The sequence below is a fragment of the Nesoenas mayeri genome (assembly GCF_963082525.1).
Source record: "Nesoenas mayeri genome assembly, chromosome: 31".
NCBI classification, from domain to species: domain Eukaryota; kingdom Metazoa; phylum Chordata; class Aves; order Columbiformes; family Columbidae; genus Nesoenas; species Nesoenas mayeri.
In genome coordinates this window covers 618,668-642,056 of record NC_137567.1, presented here as the reverse complement: position 1 = coordinate 642,056, position 23,389 = coordinate 618,668, and the positions used below count along the sequence as shown (strand labels likewise).

The 23,389-nt window shown below is 58.0% G+C and overlaps 1 protein-coding gene across 1 annotated transcript; it reads right to left on the bottom strand.

Annotated features, from left to right (window-relative positions):
* Window positions 1-485: 485 nt before the first annotated feature.
* Window positions 486-22,631, bottom strand: LOC308051037 (EVI5-like protein; the record flags this gene model as incomplete). The annotated part of the gene is made up of 21 exons (XM_080361310.1): window positions 22,481-22,631; window positions 18,997-19,146; window positions 17,706-17,895; window positions 16,542-16,766; window positions 16,132-16,206; window positions 15,771-15,896; window positions 14,863-15,006; window positions 13,361-13,450; window positions 12,370-12,467; window positions 12,196-12,256; window positions 11,511-11,564; window positions 10,586-10,618; window positions 7,893-8,033; window positions 6,887-7,003; window positions 5,477-5,732; window positions 4,853-5,139; window positions 3,404-3,436; window positions 3,136-3,240; window positions 2,365-2,460; window positions 1,639-1,734; window positions 486-680 (listed from the first exon to the last, which is right to left on the bottom strand). Exons 2-21 carry the CDS (start codon window positions 19,110-19,112, stop codon window positions 486-488), a joined length of 2,538 nt encoding a protein of 845 aa, XP_080217436.1. The 5' UTR covers window positions 19,113-19,146; window positions 22,481-22,631.
* Window positions 22,632-23,389: the final 758 nt, after the last annotated feature.

Below are 23,389 nucleotides of genomic sequence, written 5' to 3'. Positions count from 1 at the left end.
CACCGCTGTCCCCTGATGTCCCCTTGGTCTTGCTGGTGGCTGCTGTCCCCCGATGTCCCCAAGGGTGACAGTGTCACAGGTGTCCCCTGATGTCCCCAAGGGTCACGGTGCCACAGGTGTCCCCTCAGTCTTGCTGTCCCCTGATGTCCCCAAGGGTCATGGTGCCACAGGTGTCCCCTCAGTCTTGCTGTCCCCCGATGTCCCCAAGGGTCACGGTGCCACAGGTGTCCCCTCAGTCTTGCTGTCCCCCGATGTCCCCAAGGGTCACGGTGCCACAGGTGTCCCCTCAGTCTTGCTGTCCCCTGATGTCCCCACAAGGGTCACGGTGCTGCAGGTGTCCTCTCAGTTTCACTGTCCCCGATGTCCCTCAACCTCGCTGTCCCCTGATGTCCCCAAGGGTCACGGTGCTGCGTGTCCCCTCAGTCTTGATGTCCCCGATGTCTTCGACATCCCCTCGGTCTTGATGTCCCCGGTGTCCCCAAGGGTCACGGTGCTGCAGGTGTCCCCTCGGTCTCGCTGTCGCTGCTGTCACCAATGTCCCCCATGTCCCCGAGGTCCCTGATGTCCCCGTGGGCGAAGGGTGGCAGCTCGTCATCCGAGGAGCCCAGCGAGTCCTCGTCCCCAAGCCGTGTCCCCAAGGCCACCGCCCCGAAGGGCAGGGGGCCCCGCAGCAGCCGGATCTGCGGGGACATGGGGACACCGGGAATGATGGGACAAGGGGACATGGGGACACTGGGGGTGACAGGACAAAAGGACACCAGGGGTGGTGGGACAAGGGACAGGGGACACCAGGAATGATGGGACAAAGGGACATGGGGACACTGGGGGTGACGGGACAAAAGGACACCAAGGGTGGTGGGACAAGGGACTTGGGGACATCGAGGGTGATGGGACAAGGGGACAGGGGACATTGGGGACACCAGGGGTGATAGGACATGGGGACATGATGGGTGGTGGGACAAGGGGATGGGGACAAGGGGACATGGGGACACTGAGGGTGATGGGACAAAGGGACAAGGACATGGGGACAAAGGGACACCAAGGGTGATGGGACAAGGGGACAGGGACATGGGGACACCGGGAATGATGGGACAAGGGGACATGGGGACACTGGGGGTGACGGGACAATAGGACACTGGGGTGGTGGGACAAGGGACATGGGGACACCGGGGGTGATGGGACAAGGGGACAGGGGACAAAGGACATGGGGACACAACGGGTGATAGGACATGGGGACATGATGGGTGGTGGGACAAGGGGATGGGGACAAGGGGATATGGGGACACCGAGTGTGATGGGACAAAGGGACAAGGACATGGGGACAAAGGGACACCAGGGGTGATGGGACAAGGCGACAGAGACATGGGGACACTGGAGGTGGTGGGACAAGGGAATGGGGACATGGGGACATTGGGGGTGGTGGGACAAGGGGACATTGGGGACACCAGGGGTGATGGGATGTGGGGACATGATGGGTTGGGTGGTGGGACAAGGGGATGGGGACAAGGGGACATCGAGGGTGATGGGACAAAGGGACAAGGGACATGGAGACAAAGGGACACCAGGGGTGATGGGACAGGCCCAGGTGACACTGTGGGCAATGTGACAGGCCCAGGTGACACCGTGTTGTCCCCTCACCTCGGCCTTGAGCTCCTCGATGTGGCCCTTGAGCTGTCGGATGTACTGGGCGGCGTCCGAGTGGTCGAGCTGGCCCTGGAGCAGCCCCTCCTCGCGCTGGGGACAAGGGACAGGGTCCCCCTGTCACCTCCTGTCCCCATGTCACCTCCCATCACCCCCTGTCCCCATGTCCGGATGGTCGAGCTGGCCCTGGAGCAGCCCCTCCTCGCACTGGGGACAAGGGACACGGTCCCTCTGTCACCTCAGCACCTCTATCACCCCCCATGTCCCCATGTCACCTGCATCTCCAGCTCTGCCAGGGCCACCAGACTGTCCCCTGTCCCCCTGTCACCCCACTGTGCGCCCTTGTCCCCCTTGTCTCCCTGTCCCCTCTTGCTCCCCTGCCACCCCCCTGTACCCATGTCCCCCTGTCACCTCCATGTGCTCCCCGGTGTCACCCATGTCCCCCTGTGTCACCTGGATCTCCAGCTCAGCCAGGGCTGCCAGTCTGGTGCCCTACGTCCCCTTGTTCCCCCCATGTCCCCCCATGTCCCCCAATGTCCCCATGTCCCCCCATGTCCCCCTGTCCCCTCATGTCTCCCTGTCCCCCCATGTCCCCTTGTCCTCCTGTGTCACCTGGATCTCCAGCTCAGCCAGGGCTGCCAGTCTGGTGCCCTGTGTCCCCTTGTTCGCCCATGTCCCCCCATGTCCCCCAATGTCCCCATGTCCCCCAATGTCCCCTGTCACCTGGATCTCCAGCTCGGCCACTCTCTGCCGCAGTTCGGCCACGGCCGCCAGACTCTCGGCCTCACGCAGCCGCACGGCCAGGACCTCCTCCTTGCTCTGGGGACACAAGTGTCACCTGTGTCACCTCCCTGCCCACCCCCCACCCCACAGCCAGGTCCTCCTCCTTGCTCTGGAGACACGAGTGTCACCTGTGTCACCTCCCTGCCCCAGCCAGGACCTCCTCCTTGCTCTGGCTCTGGGGACACATGTGCCAACCTCCCCACCCAGCCCTGGGGACAAGGGGACATAGGGGGACAGTGGGTGGAGGGGACATGGAGGGGACATACGGGGACAGTGGGTGGAGGGGACGTGGGGACATGGAGGAGACATAAGGGGACAGTGGGTGGAGGGCACATGGGGACATGGAGAGGACATGGGGACCCCAATGGAGGGGACAGGGGGACACTGGGAGGGGACAATGGGATCTATAGGAAGGGACAAGGGGACAATGGGATCTATAGGAGAGGACAAGGGGACACTACAGAGGGGACATGGGGACACTGGGAACCCATAGGAGGGGACATGGGGACACTGTGGGAAAGGACGAGGGGACATGGAGACACTGTGGGAAGGGACATGGGGACACTGAGAGAGGACATGGGGACACTGTGGGAAGGGCTGTGGCTGGGGACAGTGATGTCCCCACAGGAGGTGACAGGGGTGTCCCTGTGTGTCCCCAGTGAGTTGCCAGAGGTGTCCCCGAATGTCCCCAGATGTCCCCAAGTGTCGCACCTTGCACTGAGCCTCGGCGTGTTTGCGGTGGCTCTCGCTGAGCTGCGCCTGTAGTCCCTGCGCCTGTGTCACCGTCACCCGCAGCTGCTCCTGCAGGAGGTGACCCTGTGGGGACACCAGAGACACCGTCACCCTGTCACTGTGTCACCATTACCCTGTCACTGTATCACCGTCACCCGCAGCTGCTCCTGCAGGAGGTGACCCTGTGGGGACACCAGAGACACCGTCACCCTGTCACTGTGTCACCATTACCCTGTCACTGTATCACCGTCACCCGCAGCTGCTCCTGCAGGAGGTGACCCTGTGGGGACACCAGAGACACCGTCACCCTGTCACTGTGCCACCATTACCCTGTCACTGTGTCACTGTCACTCGCAGCTGCTCCTGCAGGAGGTGACCCTGTGGGGACACCAGAGACACCGTCACCCTGTCACTGTGCCACCATTACCCTGTCACTGTGTCACCGTCACCCTGTCACTGTGTCACTGTCACCCGCAGCTGCTCCTGCAGGAGGTGACCCTGTGGGGACACCAGAGACACCGTCACCCTGTCACTGTGTCACCATTACCCTGTCACTGTGTCACTGTCACCCACAGCTGCTCCTGCAGGAGGTGACCCTGTGGGGACACTGGTGACACCGTCACCCTGTCACTGTGTCACTGTCACCCACAGCTGCTCCTGCAGGAGGTGACCCTGTGGGGACACCAGAGACACCATCACCCTGTCACTGTGTCACCGTCACCCTGTCACTGTGTCACTGTCACCCACAGCTGCTCCTGCAGGAGGTGACCCTGTGGGGACACCAGAGACACCATCACCCTGTCACTGTGTCACCGTCACCCTGTCACTGTGTCACTGTCACCCACAGCTGTTCCTGCAGGAGGTGACCCTGTGGGGACACCAGAGACACCGTCACCCTGTCACTGTGTCACCATTACCCTCTCACTGTGTCACTGTCACCCACAGCTGCTCCTGCAGGTGACCCTGTAGGGACACCGAAGTCACTGGCACCCCCTGCCCAGTGTCTCCCAGTGCTCCCAGTCCCTCCTGGTTCCCCCCGTCCCTCCCAGTGCTCCTAGTCCCTCCCAGTACTCCCAGTCCCTCCCAGTACTCCCAGTCCCTCCCAGTCCCCACAGCTGAGTTCCCAGTCCCTCCCAGTTCCCCCAGCCGAGCCCCCCGTCCCTCCCAGTCCCCACAGCTGAACCCCAGTCCCTCCCAGTGCTCCCAGTCTCCCCAGGTAAGCTCCAAGTCCCTCCCAGTGCTCCCAGTCCTTCCCAGCTGAGCTCCCAGTCCCTCCCAGTGCACCCAGTCCCTCCCAGTGCTCCCAGTCCCCCAGCTGACCCCCAGTCCCTCCCAGTGCTCCCAGTCCCTCCCAGTCCCTCCCAGTGCTCCCAGTCCCCCAGCTGACCCCCAGTCCCTCCCAGTGCTCCCAGTCCCTCCCAGTCCCCCCCAGTGCTCCCAGTCCCCCAGCTGAGCCCCCAGTCCTTCCCAGTGCTCCCAGTCCGCCCAGCTGACCCCCAGTCCCTCCTAGTGCTCCCAGTCCCTCCCAGTCCCCCCAGCCGAGCCCCCAGTCCCTCTCAGTCCCCCCAGCTGACCCTCAGTCCTTCCCAGTGCTCCCAGTCCTTCCCAGTCCCCCCAGCTGACCCCCAGTCCCTCCCAGTGCTCCCAGTCCCTCCCAGTGCCTCCCAGTGCTCCCAGTCCCTCCCAGTTTTCCCACCTGCGTCTCCAGCTGCAGCAGCCGCACGCGCAGCCCCCGCAGCTGCCCCTGGGCCTGCGCCTCCCGCAGCCGCGCGGCCACGAGCGCCCGCTGCAGCGCGGTGACGTCCCGCAGCGCCGTGACATCCTGCAGCTCGGCGACGTCCTGCAGCGCCGGGTCCCCCTGCAGCGCCGGGACGTCCCGCAGCTCTGTGACGTCCTGAAACACAGTGACAACTCGCAGCGCGGTGACAACCTGCGACGCGGTGACGTCCCGCGACGCGGTGACGTCCCGCAGCGCCCCGGTGGCTTTCCCCATCCCACAGTGTCGGTGTTCACCGGAGGGGACATGGCGGGGACATGGGTGGCAGGGAGGGGACACGGGGGATGGCAGGGGACCCAGGTGTTGGGACAAGGGATGTAGGTGGCCAGGAGGGGACAAGGTGGCTGGGAGGGAACCCAGGCGTCCGGGAGGGGAGCCAGGCGTTCGGGAGGGACCCAGGAGTCCGGGAGCGAACCCAGGCGTCCAGGGGTGCCCAGGTGTCCAGGAGGGGACCCAGGCGTCCGGGAGGGGAGTCAGGTGTTGGGGGGAGACACAGCCAGGCATGTGGAGGGGACCCAGGTGTCCGAGAGGGGACCCAGGTGTCCGGGAGGGACCCAGGCGTCCACAGAGGACCCAGGTATCTGGGAAGGACCCAGGCATCCAGGAGGGGACCCAGGTGTCCGGGAGGGGACCCAGGCATCCGGGAGGGGACCAGGTGTACCTGCCAGGTGTCACTGAGGTCCCTGAGCTGCTGCTGCAGCTGCGCCAGCGACTGGGCGGCCTCGGCCTCGCGCAGCCCCAGCGCCTGCAGCTCCTCCTGCAGCCGCAGCAGCGGAGCCTCCCCGGGCAGCGCGCTCTGCTGCGGGGACAGCGGGGACATCAGGGGACAGTCGGGACAGGGGACACGGGGACAGCAGGGGACACGGGGACACAGGGACAGCAGGGGACATGGGGACACAGGAACAGCAGGTGACAGCAGGGAGATCAGGGGACAGCCGGGGACAGGGGACACAGGGACAGCAGGGGACATGGGGACACAGGGACAGCAGGGGACAGGAGACACAGGGACAGCGGGGGACATGGGGACAGCAGGGGACAGCAGGGAGATAAGGGGACAGCAGGAACAGGGACAGCAGAGACACAGGGAGATGAGGGGACGGCTGGGGACAGGGGACAGCAGGGACACAAGGGGATCAGGGGACAGCTGGGACAGGGGACACAGGGACAGCAGGGGACAGGAGACACAGGGACAGCAGGGGACATGGGGACACAGGGACAGCAGGGGACAGCAGGGAGATCAGGGGACAGCAGGGACATAAGGAGATCATGGGACAGCCAGGGACAGGAGACACAGGGACAGCAGGGGACAGGGGACACAGGGACAGCAGGGGACAGGGGACACAGGGACAGCAGGGGACAGCTGGGACAGGGGACAGCAGGGACAGGGGACATGGCGATAGCAGCAGGGACACAGGGAGATCGGGGACGGCCGGGTACAGCAGAGGTTATAGGGACAGGGGACACAGGGACAGCAGGGGACACCCAGGGCAGCCCCAGCAGCGGAACCTCCCCAGGCAGTGCGCTCTGCTGCGGGGACACTGGGGACATTGGGGACATCAGGACTGTCCCCATCCCCAGGGCCACTTGTGGGTCCCTCCCTGTCCCCAGGGCCACTTGTGGGTCCCTTCCTGTCCCTAAACCCCCTCGTGTGACCCTCCCTGTCCCCAGGGCCACTTGCGGGTCCCTCCCTGTCCCCAAACCCCCTTGTGTGACCCTCCCTGTCCCCAGGGCCACTCGTGGGTCCCTTCCTGTCCCCAAACCCACTTGTATGACCCTCCCTGTCCCCAGGGCCACTCGTGGGTCCCTTCCTGTCCCCAAACCCCCTCATGTGACCCTCCCTGTCCCCAGGGCCACTTGTGGGTCTCTTCCTGTCCTCAAACCCCCTCGTGTGACCCTCCCTGTTCCCAGGGCCACTGGTGGGTCCCTCGCGGTCCCCGTGTCCCCGCGTGTCACCTTCTCGAGCAGCCCCAGGCGGTGCTGGAGCTGCCGCAGCTGCCCCCGGCTCTCGCTCTCCCGCAGCCGCGAGCGCTGCAGCTCCGACTGCAGCCGCGACACCAGCTCCGCGTCACCCTGTCACCAAAACACAGCATTGTCACCGAGGGGCACTGTCACCAAGGCAGGTGGGCACACTAGGGGGGATGCCGGGGACAGTTGGGGACACCTCGGACACTTGGGGACACCAGGGGATGTCTGGGGATACCTGGGGACACCTGGGGACATCAGGGGACATCTGGGACATGAAGGGATGCCTGGGGACTCCTGGGGACATCAGGGGACACTTGGGGACATCTGGGACATGAAGGGACTCCTGGGGACTCCTGGAGACAGCTGGGGACATCTGGAGACACCAGGGGATGCCTGAGGACACCTCAGACACTTAGGGACAGCTGGGACAGCAGGGGACAGCTGGGACATCTGGGGACACCTGAGGACATCAAGGGACACCAGGGGACACCTGGGACATCTGGGGACACCTGAGGACATCAAGGGACACCAGGGAACACCTGGGACATCTGGGGACATCCGAGGACACTTGGAACATCTGGGGACACTTGGGGACACCAGGGGACATTAGGGGATGCCTGGAGACACACCTCAGACACTTGGACATGAGGGGACACCAGGGGACAGCTGGGACACTTGGGGACACACAGAGATGCTTGGGGATGCCCGAGGACATTAGGGGACACCTGGGGACATCAGGGGATGCCTGGGTATGCCTGAGGACATCAGGGGACACCAGGAAACACCTGGAACATCTGGGGACACCTGGGGACATCAGGGGACACCTGGAGACATCAGGGGACACCAGGGAACACCTGGGACATCTGGGGACACCTGGGGACATCAGGGGACACCAGGGGATACCTGAGGACATTAGGGGACACCTGGGGACATCAGGGGACACCAGGGGGTTCCTGGGGACATCAGGGGACAGGAGGGGACGCGTGGGCCGCACCTGCTGTCCCTGCAGCTGGCGGATGGTGCTCTGCGCGCGCTGCAGGTTCTGGGTGGCCGAGCTGCACTTCTGCTTGGCCACCGCCAGCTCCCGCCGGATCACGTCGTTCTGCTCGGCCTCCTGCGCACGCGTCACCTGGCCCTGGGGACACGGGGACACCGCCGGGGACATGGGGACACCGCTGGGGACACGGGGACACCGCCGGGGACGTGGGGACATCGCCGGGGACGTGGGGACATAGGGACACCGCCGGGGACATGGGGACACAGCCAGGGACGTGGGGACACAGTCAGGGACGTGGGGACACAGTCAGGGACATGGGGACACAGTCAGGGACATGGGGACACGGGGACACAGCCGGGGACATGGGGACACAGCTGGGGACACAGGGACACAGCCAGGGACACGGGGACACCACCGGGGACATAGGGACACCGCCAGGGACATGAGAACACCACTGCGGACATGGGGACACCGCCAGGGACATGGGGACACCACTGGGGACATGGGGACACAAGGACACCGCCAGGGACACAGGGACACCGCTGGGGACACTGGGGACACCAGAGGAGACATGGGGACACCGCAGGGGGCACCACAGGGGACATGGGGACACAGCCAGGGACATGGGGACACAGGGACACCACCAGGGACACAGGGACACCGCTGGGGACACTGGGGACACCAGAGGAGACATGGGGACACCGCAGGGGGCACCACAGGGGACATGGGGACACAGTCAGGGACATGGGGACACAGGGACACCGCCAGAGACATAGGGACACCGCCAGGGACACGGGGACACCACCGGGGACATGGGGACACCACCGGGGACACAGGAACACCGCCAGGGACACAGGGACACCGCCGGAGACATGGGGACATGACTAGAGACACAGGGACACCACTGGGGACACAGGGACACCACCGGGGACACCACCGGGGACATGGGGACACAGGGACACTGTTGGGGACAATGGGGACACCAGAGGGGACACCGCCAGGGACATGGGGACACCACCAGGGGCACAGGGATACCATCAGGGACACAGGGACACCACTGGGGACACCGCCAGGGACATGGGGACACCAGTGGGGACAAGGAGGTGACACTGGGGACACGTCACCGAATCCATCTGGAACCCGGTTCTGAGCCCCCAGGTCACTGGGTGGGGACATGAGGTGACACTGGGTGATGATGGGGACATGAAGGTGACATTGGGGACAAGGGGGTGACATTGGGGACAAAGAGGTGACACTGGGGACATGTCACCAAATCCATCCAGAACCCGGTTCTGAGCCCCCAGGTCACTGGGTGGGGACATGAGGTGACACTGGGTGATGATGGGGACATGAAGGTGACACTGGGGACAAGAGGGTGACATTGGGGACAAAGAGGTGACACTGGGGACATGTCACCGAATCCATCCGGAACCCAGTTCTGAGCCCCCAGGTCACTGAGGGGGGACATGAGGTGACACTGGGTGATGATGGGGACGTGAAGGTGACACTGAGGACAAGGGGGTGACATTGGGGACAGTTGGGGGACACATCATGAGATCCACCCGGTACCCAGTTCTGAGCCCCTGTGTCACTGCAGGGGGACATGAGGTGACACTGGGGGACGCTGGGGACAAGGGGGTGACAATGGGGACAAGGGGGTGTCAATGGGGACAAGGGGGTGTCAATGGGGACAAGGGGGTGACGCCCAAAACGGGCCCCAAAGCCCCATTTTCCCCACCCCCCAAGGTGGGGAAGGGACGCGGGAGCCTCCGGAAAAGCAGCAAAGGGGTAAAATGAAGAGGAAAAGGGTTAAAAAGTGGCGGAAATGGGTTAAAACGAAGCGGAAATGGGTTAAAAAGTGGCGGAAATGGGTTAAAATGAAGCAGAAAAGGGTGAAAATGAATCAGAAATGGGTCAAAACGAAGCGGGAAAGGTTAAAAAGTGGCGGAAATAGGTTAAAATGAGGCGGAAAAGGGTTAAAATGAAGTGAAAAGGTTCAAATGAATGAGAAATGGGTGAAAATGAAGCGGAAAAAGGTTCAAATGAATCAGAAATAGGTGGAAATGAAGCGGAAATGGGTTAAAAAGTAGCGGAAATGGGTTAAAAAGTGGCGGAAATGGGTTAAAATGAAGTGGAAATGAGTTAAAATGAAGCGGAAATGGGTTAAAATGAATCAGAAAAAGGTTCAAATGAATCAGAAATAGGTGGAAATGAAGCAGAAAAGGGTTAAAATGAAGCAGAAATGGGTTAAAAAGTGGCGGAAAAGGGTTAAATTGAAACAGAAATGGGTTAAAATGAAGCAGAAAAGGGTTAAAATGAAGCAGAAAAGGTTCAAAAGGACCGGAAAAGGGTTAAAACGAAGCGGAAAAGGGTTTAAAACGAGGCGGAAAAGGGTTCAAATGAATCGGAAATGGGTGAAAATGAAGCGGGAAAAGGTTCAAATGAATCAGAAAAGGGTTAAAATGAAGCAGAAATGGGTTAAAATGAAGCAGAAATGCGTTAAAACGAATCAGAAAAGGGTTAAAATGAAGCAGAAAAGGTTAAAAAGGACCGGAAAAAAGGGTTAAAACGAAGCGGAAAAGGGTTAAAATGAAGCGGAAAAGGTTAAAAAGGACCGGAAAATATGAAAATGGAGCGGAAAAGGGTTAAAACGAAGCGGAAAAGGGCAAAATAGTGCTTTTTGACGCTACCTGGATGAGGCGGTCGGCCAGGGCCGCGCTCTCCTGCGGCCAGAGAGAGGAGAGAGCAAGAGGAACCAGCTTAACGAGCTTAACGAGGAACCAGCTTAACGAGGAGCCGCGGAGGCGCCCGGGGACCTTCCCGCGCCCCCTTTTTGGGGGGATTTCCCAAGATTTGGGCACTTTCCCCCCCTTTTTTGCCCCCAAATTGAGCATTTTCCACCTCCTGGGGGCGGGAAATGAAGCAGTTGCTTGTTGCACCAAAATCGCCTTTTTTTGCCCCAAAGTGGTGCTGGGAGTTTGGGGGTGCAAAAGAGGGTTGGGGTTGCACCCATGGGTGCCCCTCCGGGGGATATTTTGGGTGCACCCAGTTGGTTTGTGGGTGTCCTAGGGTGGTTTTGGGTGCAATCTGTGGGGTTTGGGGTGAGCCAGGAGGTTTTTGGGGTGAATGGGGGGGGGGGTTTGGGTGCCCCTGGGGGCATTTGGGGGGATTTTAAGGGGTTTTAAGGGTGCTGTGGGTGGGTTTTGGGGGATTCCTGGTGTATTTTTGGGGTGCCCTGGAGGCTTTGGGGACCCCTGGTGGGTTTTTAGGGGTCCCCAGGGTTTTTTTGGGGTATCCTGGAGTGGTTTTGGGTGCACCCAGTGGATTTTTGGGGTCACCTAGTGGTCATTTTTGGGGTGTCCCAGTGGTTTCTGGGGTTACCTGGGGTCCCCAATTGGGTTTTAGGGGTGCCCTTGTATTTTTTGGGGTGCCCCAGTATCTTTTCTGGGTCCCCTGTGGGGTTTTTGGGGGTGCTCCGATGAGTTTTGGGTGCACCCAGTGAGTTTTTGGGGAGCCCTGAGGGGGATTTTGGGTGTCCTAGGGGGGTTTTGAGGTGTCCCCCCATAGTTTTTTGGGGTGCCCAGGTGTGTTTTTGGGGTGCCCGGGGGGGTTTACCTTCTCCAGGGTCTCGATTCGTTGCTTGAGCAGCCGGTTCTCGGTGCGGAGCCGCTGGGGGGGCCAAAAATGGGGAGGAAAGAGTCAAACGAGCCCAAGTTGGGGGACAAAGTGGCCCTGGGGACACATTAAGTGGCCTTGGGATGGGTCATGGTGGCCCCAGGACACCTTAGGTGGCCCCAGGATGGGACAAAGTGGCCCCAGGAATGGCCCAGGTGGCCCCAAGAAGGGATGAAGTGGCCCCACGGCACCTTAGATGACCCCAGGATGGGACAAAGTGGCCCCAGAGATGGACCAGGTGGCCCCAGGATGGGACAAAGTGACCCCAGGATGGGACAAAGTGGCCCCAGACCAGCTCAGGTGGCCCCAGAGATGGACCAGGTGGTCACAGGATGGGACAAAGTGGCCCCAGACCAGCTCAGGTGGCCCCAGGGATGGACCAGGTGGCCCCAGGACACCTTAGGTGGCCCCAGGATGGGACAAAGTGACCCCAGGATGGGACAAAGTGGTCCCAGATCAGCTCAGGTGGCCCCAGGGATGGACCAGGTGGCCCCAGAATGGGACAAAGTGGCCCCAAGACACCTTAGGTGGCCCCAGAATAAGACAAGGTGGCCCCAGGATGGGACAAGGTGGCCTCAGACCAGCTCAGGTGGCCCCATAGATGGACCAGGTGGCCCCGAGTCACCTTGATCTCGATCTGCTCCTCCATCTCCTTGTTCTTGATGGCTGCGTACTCCTTCTCCAGCCTGCGGGGACACGGGGATACGGGCCGGGCTGGGACGTGTGCTGGGGACAGTCCCTGCACCCCCAGGAACCCCACGTGTCCCCCCCTGTGCGCCCAGAGTGTCCCCATTGTCACCTCTTCATCTTCTTGGCGTTGAACTTGACCTGCGAGGCTTTAAGGATGAGCTTGTCGGGGCAGCTGTCGAACTGGTGCGGAATCACCTTCTGGAAGAACTACAGGGACACAGGGGGGACGGTAAATGTGACCCTGAGATCCAGGCTGGGCTGTAAACTGGGCCTAAAGTTAGGCCTGGGGGGTAAAACCAGCTCCAAAATAGGGTTTGGGGGGTAAAACTAGTCCCAGAGTAGGGTTGGTGGGTAAAACCAGCTTCAAAATGGGGGTTGGTGGGTAAAACCAGCTCCAAAGAGGAGTTGGTGGGTAAAACCAGCTCTAAAGAGGAGTTGGTGGGTAAAACCAGCTATAAAGAGGGGTTGGTGGGTAAAACCAGCTTCAAAATGGGGTTTGGTGGGTAAAACCAGCTCTAAATAGGGGTTGGTGGGTAAAATCAGCTTCAAAATGGGGTTTGGTGGGTAAAACCAGCTCTAAATAGGGGTTGGTGGGTAAAACCAGCTACAAAATGGGGTTTGGTGGGTAAAACCAGCTCCAAAGAGGGGTTGGTGGGTAAAACCAGCTTTAAAATGGGGTTTGGTGGGTAAAACCAGCTCTAAATAGGGGTTGGTGGGTAAAACCAGCTACAAAATGGGGTTTGGTGGGTAAAACCAGCTCTAAATAGGGGTTGGTGGGTAAAACAAGCTCTAAATAGGGTTAATGGGTAAAACCAGCTCTAAATAGGAGTTGGTGGGTAAAATCAGCTCTAAATAGGGTTGGTGGGTAAAACCAGCCCCAAAATACAACTTATTCTGTCAACCAGCCTCAAAATACGGCCCATATGTCCCCAAACATGCCCAGTTGGGAGAAACCAGCCCCAAAATACTAAATGTGGGGGGAAATCTGCCCCAAAACATGTCCCGTTGGACAAATTGACCCCCAAACACGTCCTGTTGGCCAAATCCACCCTAAGCCCCGTCCCCGTAGAGGGACCCCAGCCCAAAGCAGCGTTGTGTACCTGGGACATCCCCTCCATGTCCAGCTGGACGAGCTCGGCCTGGTTGAACTGCAGCAGAGCCAACCCTACGCGGAACACGATCTCCAGCCCCTGCCGTAAGGACCCAACAGTTGAGCCAACGGTTGAGCCAACACTTGACTCCAACGCTTGACCCAATACTTGATCCCAACCCTTGACCCGACCCTTGATCCCAACGCTTGACCTAATGTTTGACCCAAGGCTACACCCAATGTTTGACCCCAGTGCTTGACCCAACACTTGACGCAATGCCTGAGCCAACCCTTGATCCAACGCTTGACCCAATGCTTGATCCCAACATTTGATCCCAATGCTTGATCCCAACACTTGATCCCAACCCTTGACCCAATGCTTGATCCCAACGCTTGATCTCAACGCTTGACCCCAATGCTTGATCTCAACGCTTGACCCCAATACTTGACCCAACACTTGACCCAATGCTTGACTCAATGCTTGATCCCAACGCTTGACCCAATGCTTGATCCCAACACTTGATCCCAACGCTTGACCCAATGCTTGATCCCAACACTTGATCCCAACGCTTGACCCAATGCTTGATCCCAACACTTGATCCCAACGCTTGACCCAATGCTTGATCCCAACGCTTGACCCAACGCTTGATCCCAATGCTTGACCCCAACCCTTGACTCAATGCTTGATCCCAACACTTGACTCAATGCTTGATCCCAACACTTGATCCCAACGCTTGACCCAATGCTTGATCCCAACACTTGATCCCAACGCTTGACCCAATGCTTGATCCCAACACTTGATCCCAACGCTTGACCCAATGCTTGATCCCAACGCTTGACCCAACGCTTGATCCCAATGCTTGACCCCAACCCTTGACTCAATGCTTGATCCCAACACTTGACTCAATGCTTGATCCTAACGCTTGATCCCAACGCTTGACCCAATGCTTGATCCCAACGCTTGACCCAACGCTTGATCCCAATGCTTGACCCCAACCCTTGACTCAATGCTTGATCCCAACGCTTGACCCAATGCTTGATCCCAACACTTGATCCCAACGCTTGACCCAATGCTTGATCCCAACACTTGATCCCAACGCTTGACCCAATGCTTGATCCCAACACTTGATCCCAACGCTTGACCCAATGCTTGATCCCAACACTTGATCCCAACGCTTGACCCAACGCTTGATCCCAACGCTTGATCCCAACGCTTGATCCCAATGCTTGACCCAAACCTTGACCCAACGCTTGATCCCAATGCTTGATCCCAACGCTTGATCCCAACGCTTGACCCAACGCTTGATCCCAACACTTGACTCCAACTCTTGACCCAATGCTTGACCCCATGCTTGACCCAACCCTTGACGCCATGCTTGACCCAACCCTTGAGCCCAACACCATCACCTCAATGTTTGGGGGTGTCTTCTCCCCCAAAACCAGCCCGGTTGGCATGAGGAGCACGTTTCCGCACCCACAGGTGGTTTTCGTGGTCGGTCGCGGGCGCGTTACCTCGTACATGAAGATGTCGAAGACGCGCGTGGCCACGGGGAGCGGGAAGGTGGTGAGGAAGAGGGTGAGGAACCAGGAGGACGCGTACATGGAGGTGAGGAAGCTCTGTGAGCGGAAGTGGACGTTCAGCTCCGGCAGCTGCTCCTGGATGTGAAAAATGGGGGGAAATGAAGAGAAACGGCGAGCGGGGGGATGGGCTTAGGGGGTCGCTTGTGGCTGGTGAGGTTGGGACTGGGCCACAAGGTTCCTCAGGGGGCTCCTGGAAGGTCCCCTGGTGGGGAGAGGGTTGTGGATGGTCCCCAAGTTCTCCCAGATGTCCCTCAGGGCACCTCCTGGATGGTGTCACGTGGATGGTCCCTTTGGGTGACTTACAGGTGGTCCCCAGGGTGTCACGGATGGTCCCTGAGGTACCTCATGGAGGTGCTGTGGGGGTCTTATGGATGTTCATGAGGTATCCTGGGGACAGGATGTCCCCAGGTATCTTGGAGACATCCTTGAGGCCACATTAATGTCCCCAGGGCACCTTGGGGACACTTTGGGGCTCTCACTAACGTCCCCAGGTACCTTGGGGACACTCCTGGGCTCTCACTCGTGTCCCCAGGTACCTTGGGGACACCCTTGGGCTCTCACTCATGTCCCCAGGTACCTTGGGGACACCTCTGGGCTCTCACTCATGTCCCCAGGGTATCTTGGCGACATCCTTGAGGCCACATTAATGTCCTCAGGGTATCTTGGGGACACCCCAGGGCTCTCACTGACATCCCCCTCAATAAACCACACCCTGATCCCTCCCTGATGTCCCCAGGATCGTGCTGCTGGACACGAGCTCCACAGAGGAACCGAGTCCTCCCAAGAGCTGTCACCTCCCTGTCCCTGTCACCTCCCTGGGGGCTCTGGGGGGTCCCTACCTGCAGCAGGTACTCAAACTGGTAGATGCAGAGCCCCAGCTCGGCCATACTGGGTTTGAAGAGCTCCCGCAAGCGATACTCCTGCATCAGCCGCACGAACACGCAGAACGCCTCTTCCTCGGGCATCTGGAGACCCAAAACCACATTAATTCCCCCCAAAAACTCCGCTGGAAGCTGTTGGGATGGGGGTGGGAACCATCCCCGGGGGAAGGGAAAGGTGAATGGGGGGTTTGATACCCACTAGGAGTAGGCAGGATGGTGGGAACGAGCACGTTTTGGCCCTGAGGATGGAGAAAAACGTCCTCGTTCCCCAACCCTGCGTCTCCAAAGGGTGCGAAACCCCTCCGGGGTCATCACGAACCTGCATGAGCAGCAGCCCCACGATGAAGGCGCTCCCCTGGCAGTACCCGACCTCCCGGTCCACCAGTGAATAGGCCTAGAAGGGAGAAAACCATTCAAAATAAAGATAAATGTAAGGAGGGGGATTGGCCAGGCCGCCTGCCCCGCGTTCTGTGGGGAGAAACACCCCAAAATCACATTTTTTAGGGGGCTGACGACACTTGAAATACTCAAATTATCTATTCCTTAATTCAAACGACAGGAAAAATGAGGTTTGGGATGAATGGGGAACAAGATCCCTCCACCAGGAAAGAATCGATGTTTCTGGGCACTTGCGGTAGAAACTGAAGGCACCAAAAATCAATGAAAAAAGCCGAAGCGGCGCGTGGGTTTGCGGCCGCAACCCATTGAGGTTTGGGGACGGGACGTGACCTTCATGACGTTGAAAAGAACCTCCTGGCCCAGGCTGTCCTGGCCCTTGAAGAACTCGTGCTCGGGGTAAGTGCGGGCGATGTCGCGGCGGATCAGCTTCTCACAAGGCGACGACATCTTGAGCAGCTCGGAGTATTGGTTTTTGACGGGCATGTCGGTGGCGCTGCAGAGCAGCTGCCACACGATGGCGCGGAAGTGGTGGGGGATCCCTTTGCGGATGAGCTCCTGCGGAGAAACGGGGCAAGAAACCCCAAAAAACCCGTGGGGTTTCGCAACGAGGTGGAAGCTCTTTGTGGATGGGGGAACAACATCCCGTCCCGGTGTGCGGGGTTTTGATTCCCTTTGGGGACACCCCCTGGGACACCCCAGTGTCCCCCAGGTCTCGCTGTATCCCCGGTCAACAATTCCACCCCACAACCCTCCAGTTTCCCCACCCTGTGGTGTCCCCAGCGCCCCCCAAGACCTCACAGTGTCCCCAGTGTGCCCCCCTGGTCCCTCCCAGTGACCCCTGGGTCCCTATCAACGCCCAGTCCCTTCCATTGTCCCTGTCCCTCCTGGTCCCCATCACCCTCCATTACCCCCACCATGTCCCCTCCATCCCCCGCTGTCCCCCAGGTCCCCATCACCCCCCAGTCCCTCCCATTGTCCCTGTCCCCACTGTCCCCATCACCCCCCATCCTTGTCCCCCCCATCACCTGGTCCCTGTCCCCCTTGGGTCCCCATCACCCCCCAGTCCTTCCCATTGTCCTTGTCCCTCCAGTCCCCATCACACTCCATCCTTGTCCCCACCACCGTGTCCCCCCCCGGGTCCCCATCACCCCCCAGTCCCTCCCATTGTCCCTGTCCCCATCACCCTCCATCCTTGTCCCCCCCATCACCTGCTCCCTGTCCCCCCCAGGTCCCTCCCATTGTCCCTGTCCCCCTGGTTCCCATCACCCTCCATTGTCCCCCTCTGTGTCCCCTCCATCCCCTGGTCCCTGTCCCCACTGTTCCCATCATCCCCTGTCTTTGCTCCCCCACCATGTCCCCTCCATCCCGCGCTGACCCCCGTGTCCCCATCACCCTCCCAATCCCTCCCATTGTCCTTGTCCCCACCGTCCCCATCACCCCCCATCCCCACCTGGCTTAAAACATGCTGGGAAAACACTGAATTTTGGGCCTTACTTTGAGCAGCTTTTCCTTCTTCTTGCGCCACTCGTCCCACTCGTTGACGACGCGGCCCCATAGGATCCAGGTGTCCTCCTCCAGGTGGCCGAGGTTGGATGAGGCCGAGGAGCTGGACACCAGCGAGGAGCCGCTGTTGCGGCGCGAGCCGTTCACCGACCGCATCGACTTGGAGTCGGCCTCCAGCAGCCTGCGGAGAAACCCACCCCAAAATGGGACATATTGCCCCAAAACCGGCCCCAAAGAGGAGATACTGCTCCAAAACTGGCCCAAAAGCAGAGATATTCCCCCAAAACTGGCCCCAAAGAGGAGACGTTGCCTCAAAACTAGAGATATTCCCCCAAAACATTCTCTAGAAAAGGACATATTAACCCAAATAGCCCCTAGAAAAGGAGATATTAACCCAAAATAGCCCCAAATGAGGAGATCTTCCCCCAAAACTGGCCCAAAACTAGAGATATTCCCCCAAAACAGGCCCTAGAAAAGGAGATATTAACCCAAAGAGACCCTAGAATAAGAGATATTAACCCAAAATAGCCCCAAATGAGGAGATCTTCCCCCCAAACTGGCCCAAAACTACAGATATTCCCCCAAAACAGCCCCTAGAAAAGGAGATATTAATCCAAATAGCCCCTAGAAAAGGAGATATTAACCCAAAATAGCCCCTAGAATAAGAGATATTAACCCAAAATAGTCCCAAATGAGGAGATCTTCCCCCAAAACTGGCCCAAAACTAGAGATATTCCCCCCGAAAAGTCCCTAGAAAAGGAGATATTAACACAAAATAGCCCCAAACGAGGAGATATTGCCCCAAAACTGCCCCAAATGAGGAGATATTCCCCTCCAAAAAGACCCAAAAGAGGAGCTATTGCCCCAAACCAGCTCCAGATGAGGAGAAATTCCTGCAAAATGACCTCAAAAAAGGAGATATTTCCCCAAAACTGGCCCAAAAGAGGACAGATTTTCCCCAAAACAGGAGATATTCACCCAAAATAGCCCCAAACGAGGAGATCTTCCCCCAAATAAAGACCCAACCAAGGAGACCTTCCCCCGCAACTCGCCCAAGAGAGATGTTGCCCCAAAACCAGAGATACACCCCCATATATTTATATAGATATTGTACGCAGAATTTATTTTATATTCAAGACATTTTAATATTTCTATTATTTCTATTTTTTGTCACTTATTTTTCCCAATATTTTCACCATTTCCCCCCCCGGTGGCACCAGCTCCTTTGATTTTTAAGTGAAATATCTCTTCAAAAGTCCAACAAACCCCCCAAATTTCGCACCGGTTCTGCTCCTCCAGTTTGGCCAGTAGCTCCAGTTCATCGGGACTCAGGTTTTCTGAGTCGGACGTTGGTCCCGAGGGGACGGACGAGTCGGGGCTGGCGGCTGGAGACGCCATCGCGGGGCCGAATGTGGCGATTCTGGGGCCTCACCTGTGATAAAACCACAACATTTTGTTCAAAATCTCGTTGGAAAAGCAACATTTTAGTCAACGGGACTGAAAATAGGACTTGGCTGAGATATTCGCTGAATTCCCTACAAAAATTCAGGAGTCGTCGCTCTCCGAACACAACAGCGGCGTCATCTGTGTGGCTGCACTGGACTCTCTCAATGGTTCCCTGTCCTTGAACTGAGGGGCCACAACTGGACACGCTATTCCAGATGTGACACACTATTCCAGATGTGACCTCCCCAGGGAGGGGCAGAGGGGCAGGAGAACCTCTCTGACCTACTGAGCACCCCCTTCTAATCCCCCCCAGGTCCCATTGGCTTCCTGGCCACAAGGGCCCAGTGCTGGCTCAGCCCACAGCACCCGCTGTTCCCAGCTGGTCTCCCATCCAAGCACTGACCGGGCCCGACCCTGCTTAGCTTCCCAGATCAGACGAGATGGGGCGTTCTCAGGGTGCTATGGCTGTACATATTATATATATGGATATATATATACGTTCCCCAAGTATATCCTGATAGTATCTGAACCAACCCCTTTTCTCAAGGGCAGAGTAGAGGGGCAGGAGAACCTCTCTGACCCACTGACCACCCCACTTCTAATCCCCTCCCAGGTCCCATTGGTCTCCCATCCAAGCACTGACCGGGCCCGATCCTGCTTAGCTTCCCACATCAGATGAGATGGGGGATTCTCAGGGTGCTATGGCTGTATATATTACACATATATATGTATATATGTTTCCTAAGTATATCCTGATGATATCTGAACTAAAGGGCAGAGCAGAGGGGCAGGAGAACCTCTCTGACCTACTGACCACTCCCCTTCTAACCCACCCCAGGTACCATTGGTCTCCCATCCAAGCACTGACCGGGCCCGACCCTGCTTAGCTTCCCAGATCAGATGGGATGGGGTGTTCTCAGGGTGCTATGGCTGTATATATTATATATATATATGTTCCCCAAGTATATCCTGATAGTATCTAAACTAAACCCTTTTCTCATGCTCATCCTGCTGTCCCCAGGACCCCCAGCTCCCTTTTCACCGCTCTCCAACAGGTCGTTCCCAACCCACACTGGAACTTGGGGTTGTTCTGCCCAGTTACAACACTCTACACTGGTTCTATTTCATTCAATTTCTCCCCTATGGGGTTCAGCCTGGACAACAGGAGCCCGAGGGGGGACATGGGGCTCTCCTTGGGGCTCTAAACGGCACCAGAATCACCACAGGGATCAAAATGGCGCCAGAATCACCTCAGGGTCAAAATGGCGCCACAATCACCTCAGGGATCAAAATGGCACCAGAATCTCCTCAGGGATCAAAATGGCACCAGAATCTCCTCAGGGTCAAAATGGCGCCAGAATCACCTCAGGGATCAAAATTGCCCCAAAATCAACCTCAGGGACATCAAAATGGCGCCAGAATCACCTCAGGGACATCAAAATTGCCCCCAAATCACCTCAGGGATCAAAACAGCGCCAGAATCACCTCAGGGATCAAAATGGCGCCAGAATCACCTCAGGGACATCAAAATTGCCCCCAAATCACCTCAGGGATCAAAACAGCGCCAGAATCACCTCAGGGATCAAAATGGCGCCAGAATCACCTCAGGGCTCAAAATGGCCCCAAAATCACCTCAGGGTTCAAATGGCGGCTGTTCCAACCTTAATGATTCTATGATCTGAATTAAATTGATTAAATCATTGCATTAAATTAGACATAAAGCCAGAATTTAAGCCAATGGAGCCTCATTTTGGGGCCAGAATGGGGAAGAGAGAACCAACAAAACCCACTTGGTTTGGTTTTGGGGGGCGAATTTGTTGCGTTTGAACCAAAAATCTATGGTTTTAACGGTTTTTTTTGGGGGGAAAAAGAGCAAAATGAGAGAAGAAAAAGGAAGAGGAGCCGGGCGAGCGAAATGGGGGAAATTCCAGCCATTTTGGTTAATGTTTTATTGCCAAAAGTGGTAAAATTTAACAGGGGGGGAAAACAGGCTCAATGGTTAACGCATTATTAAGCGGGAAATTTTATAAAAGTGGGCAAAAAAAGCCTTAATTTTATTTAATTTGGCCCAATCTGGTGGTGGCCGCGTGTCCAGGAGAGTCGTTAATTTAAATTAATTCAATTAATTTTGAAAATAAGATATTTTTGATAATAATTAGTATTTCCCTGTAAGGTTTTGCTGGTTGATCCTGCCCCAAAACGCCGGTTTAATCATTAAAAATAAGAGTTTTGCTGCAAAATTGGAAGTTATTGGTTAAATAGAGGCCATGGCACAAACGATTTGGGTTCAAGAGGCGGCGAAAATGGCTTTTTTTGAGGAAAAAACCATGGATTTTGGGGGCGAAATGACCCAAAATGCCACTCGGGTGGTGATTTTTTGATGGAAAAGCAGCAAAAAAGGGAGAAAATGGTAAAGAGAAGGGGGATTTTTGGGGAAAAAACCCCTGGAATTAGCCAAAATCATGGTATTTGAAGCCAAATTTGTTGAGGGGGGGGCACAAAGGGTGTGGGAATGGGGATGGGGGGAGGTTTTGGGGGCATTTTAACCAAAATCTCAGGGTTTTTAAGGGAAAAAGACATAAGGGCAACACCCTCTTTGCACACAGGTTGTAATGGGGGGAGGGAAAGGGGGGAAACCCCCCAAAATCAGCATATAGGGGGGGGGGACACCCCTAATGTCACCCCTATGGGGACACACACCTCCCCAATGTCACCCCTATAGTGGGGGGGGGGACACCCCCCCAATAGCCTCTAATTCCCCCCCATTCCTTAGGGGACACACACCCCTAATTACCCCCCCCCATCCCAATTAGTGTTTTGACCTTATTTACTCCCTCAGCTTTTGGGGGACACACACACTCCCCCCTAATTACCCCCCTCCCCCAATTAGTGGGGGGGGACACCCCCAATTACCCCCCAGTGTTGGGTGGGGGGGGGGGTTACCCCCCTTTTCCCCCCCCCATATGGGGGAGGACCCCAAAATAACCCTCAGGTGGGGGGAGGGAACCCCAATCCCCCCCCCTATAGATTGGGGGGGGGGAGGGTATTTACCCCAAATTACCCCCCACAGCCTATGGGAGGGGGGGAGTCACCCCATAGACACTCCTTTGTAGCCTAATGGGGGGGTTTGCCCCATTCCCCCCCCCCCCAAAGAGGGGTCACCCCCTCATCCCGGGGAAGGGAGTGACTCCTAGGTTCATTAGCGGGGTTATTAGGCCTAATTACCCCCCCACAGAGGGTTAATTACCCCCCCAGGGAGGGGGGGCACCTCTATTTCTAAGGACAGGACCCCCCCCCAGGGGGCGGGGCGCTCCTCCTACCTGCGAGACGCTGCCATAGCGACCACCGGCTGCCTCCGAGGGGGGGGCCCGCGGCTTCCCCCGGCCGCCACCGCCGCTGGGAGCCGAGCGGGAGCCGCGGCCGCCGCGGGCCCCGCCGCTGCCATGGGGGGGGACCCACCGCCGCCGCCGCCGCCCCGACACCGACTGACAGCGATTGACAGGCGGCCCCGCCCCGCAGCCAATCACCGCTGGGTTTCCGCGCCTCCGCCCGCCCTCCCGCGGCGCCTCCGCCAATCGACGCGACCCATCCATTAACGAGCCGCCGCTGTCAACGGCGCCTTGCTGAGCGGCGAGCCAATGAGGTGGCTAGCCGGGGGGTGATGGGCAAGCCGGCCTTCCAATGAGATTCAAGGAGATGCTTCCACTGAGGGGGGTGGGAAGCGTGCTGCTGAGAGGCGAATGGCAGGCGCAGGGAGGATGATGGATAGGTGGGGTGACCAATCAGCTGCCAGATCTCGCTGGAGTGGCACCTGGATGACAGGAGAGGACAACAAGCCCCCCCCTTTCAGCCGCAGGGTTTGGATTTGATTGACAGAAGAATTCACCAATCGCTGGCGCAGGAGAAGGTGAGGCAACCTATGGGAGCGCGGAGAACAGGAGGCGTTCACTCCTCCAGCACAGGTGGCTGATCCCCCGGGGAGATTTGCGGCTCTTATTGGCTGGTGGATGATGATAGGCAGTTGCCTCCACCTATGGGACGTCGAGTAGCTGATGCGATGGGGGTCCCCAGGAACATGGGGGCACTGGGGGGTCCTGGATGCTGCAAAGTGGCTTTTTTTAGAGCTTTAGGGCATTTTCAACCACTTCACTTTTAGTATTTAAAGAAGAAAAACATATAAAACCCTAAAAAAGCTTAAAGACATAAAAATGTGGGAAGTTTAGTGGTGG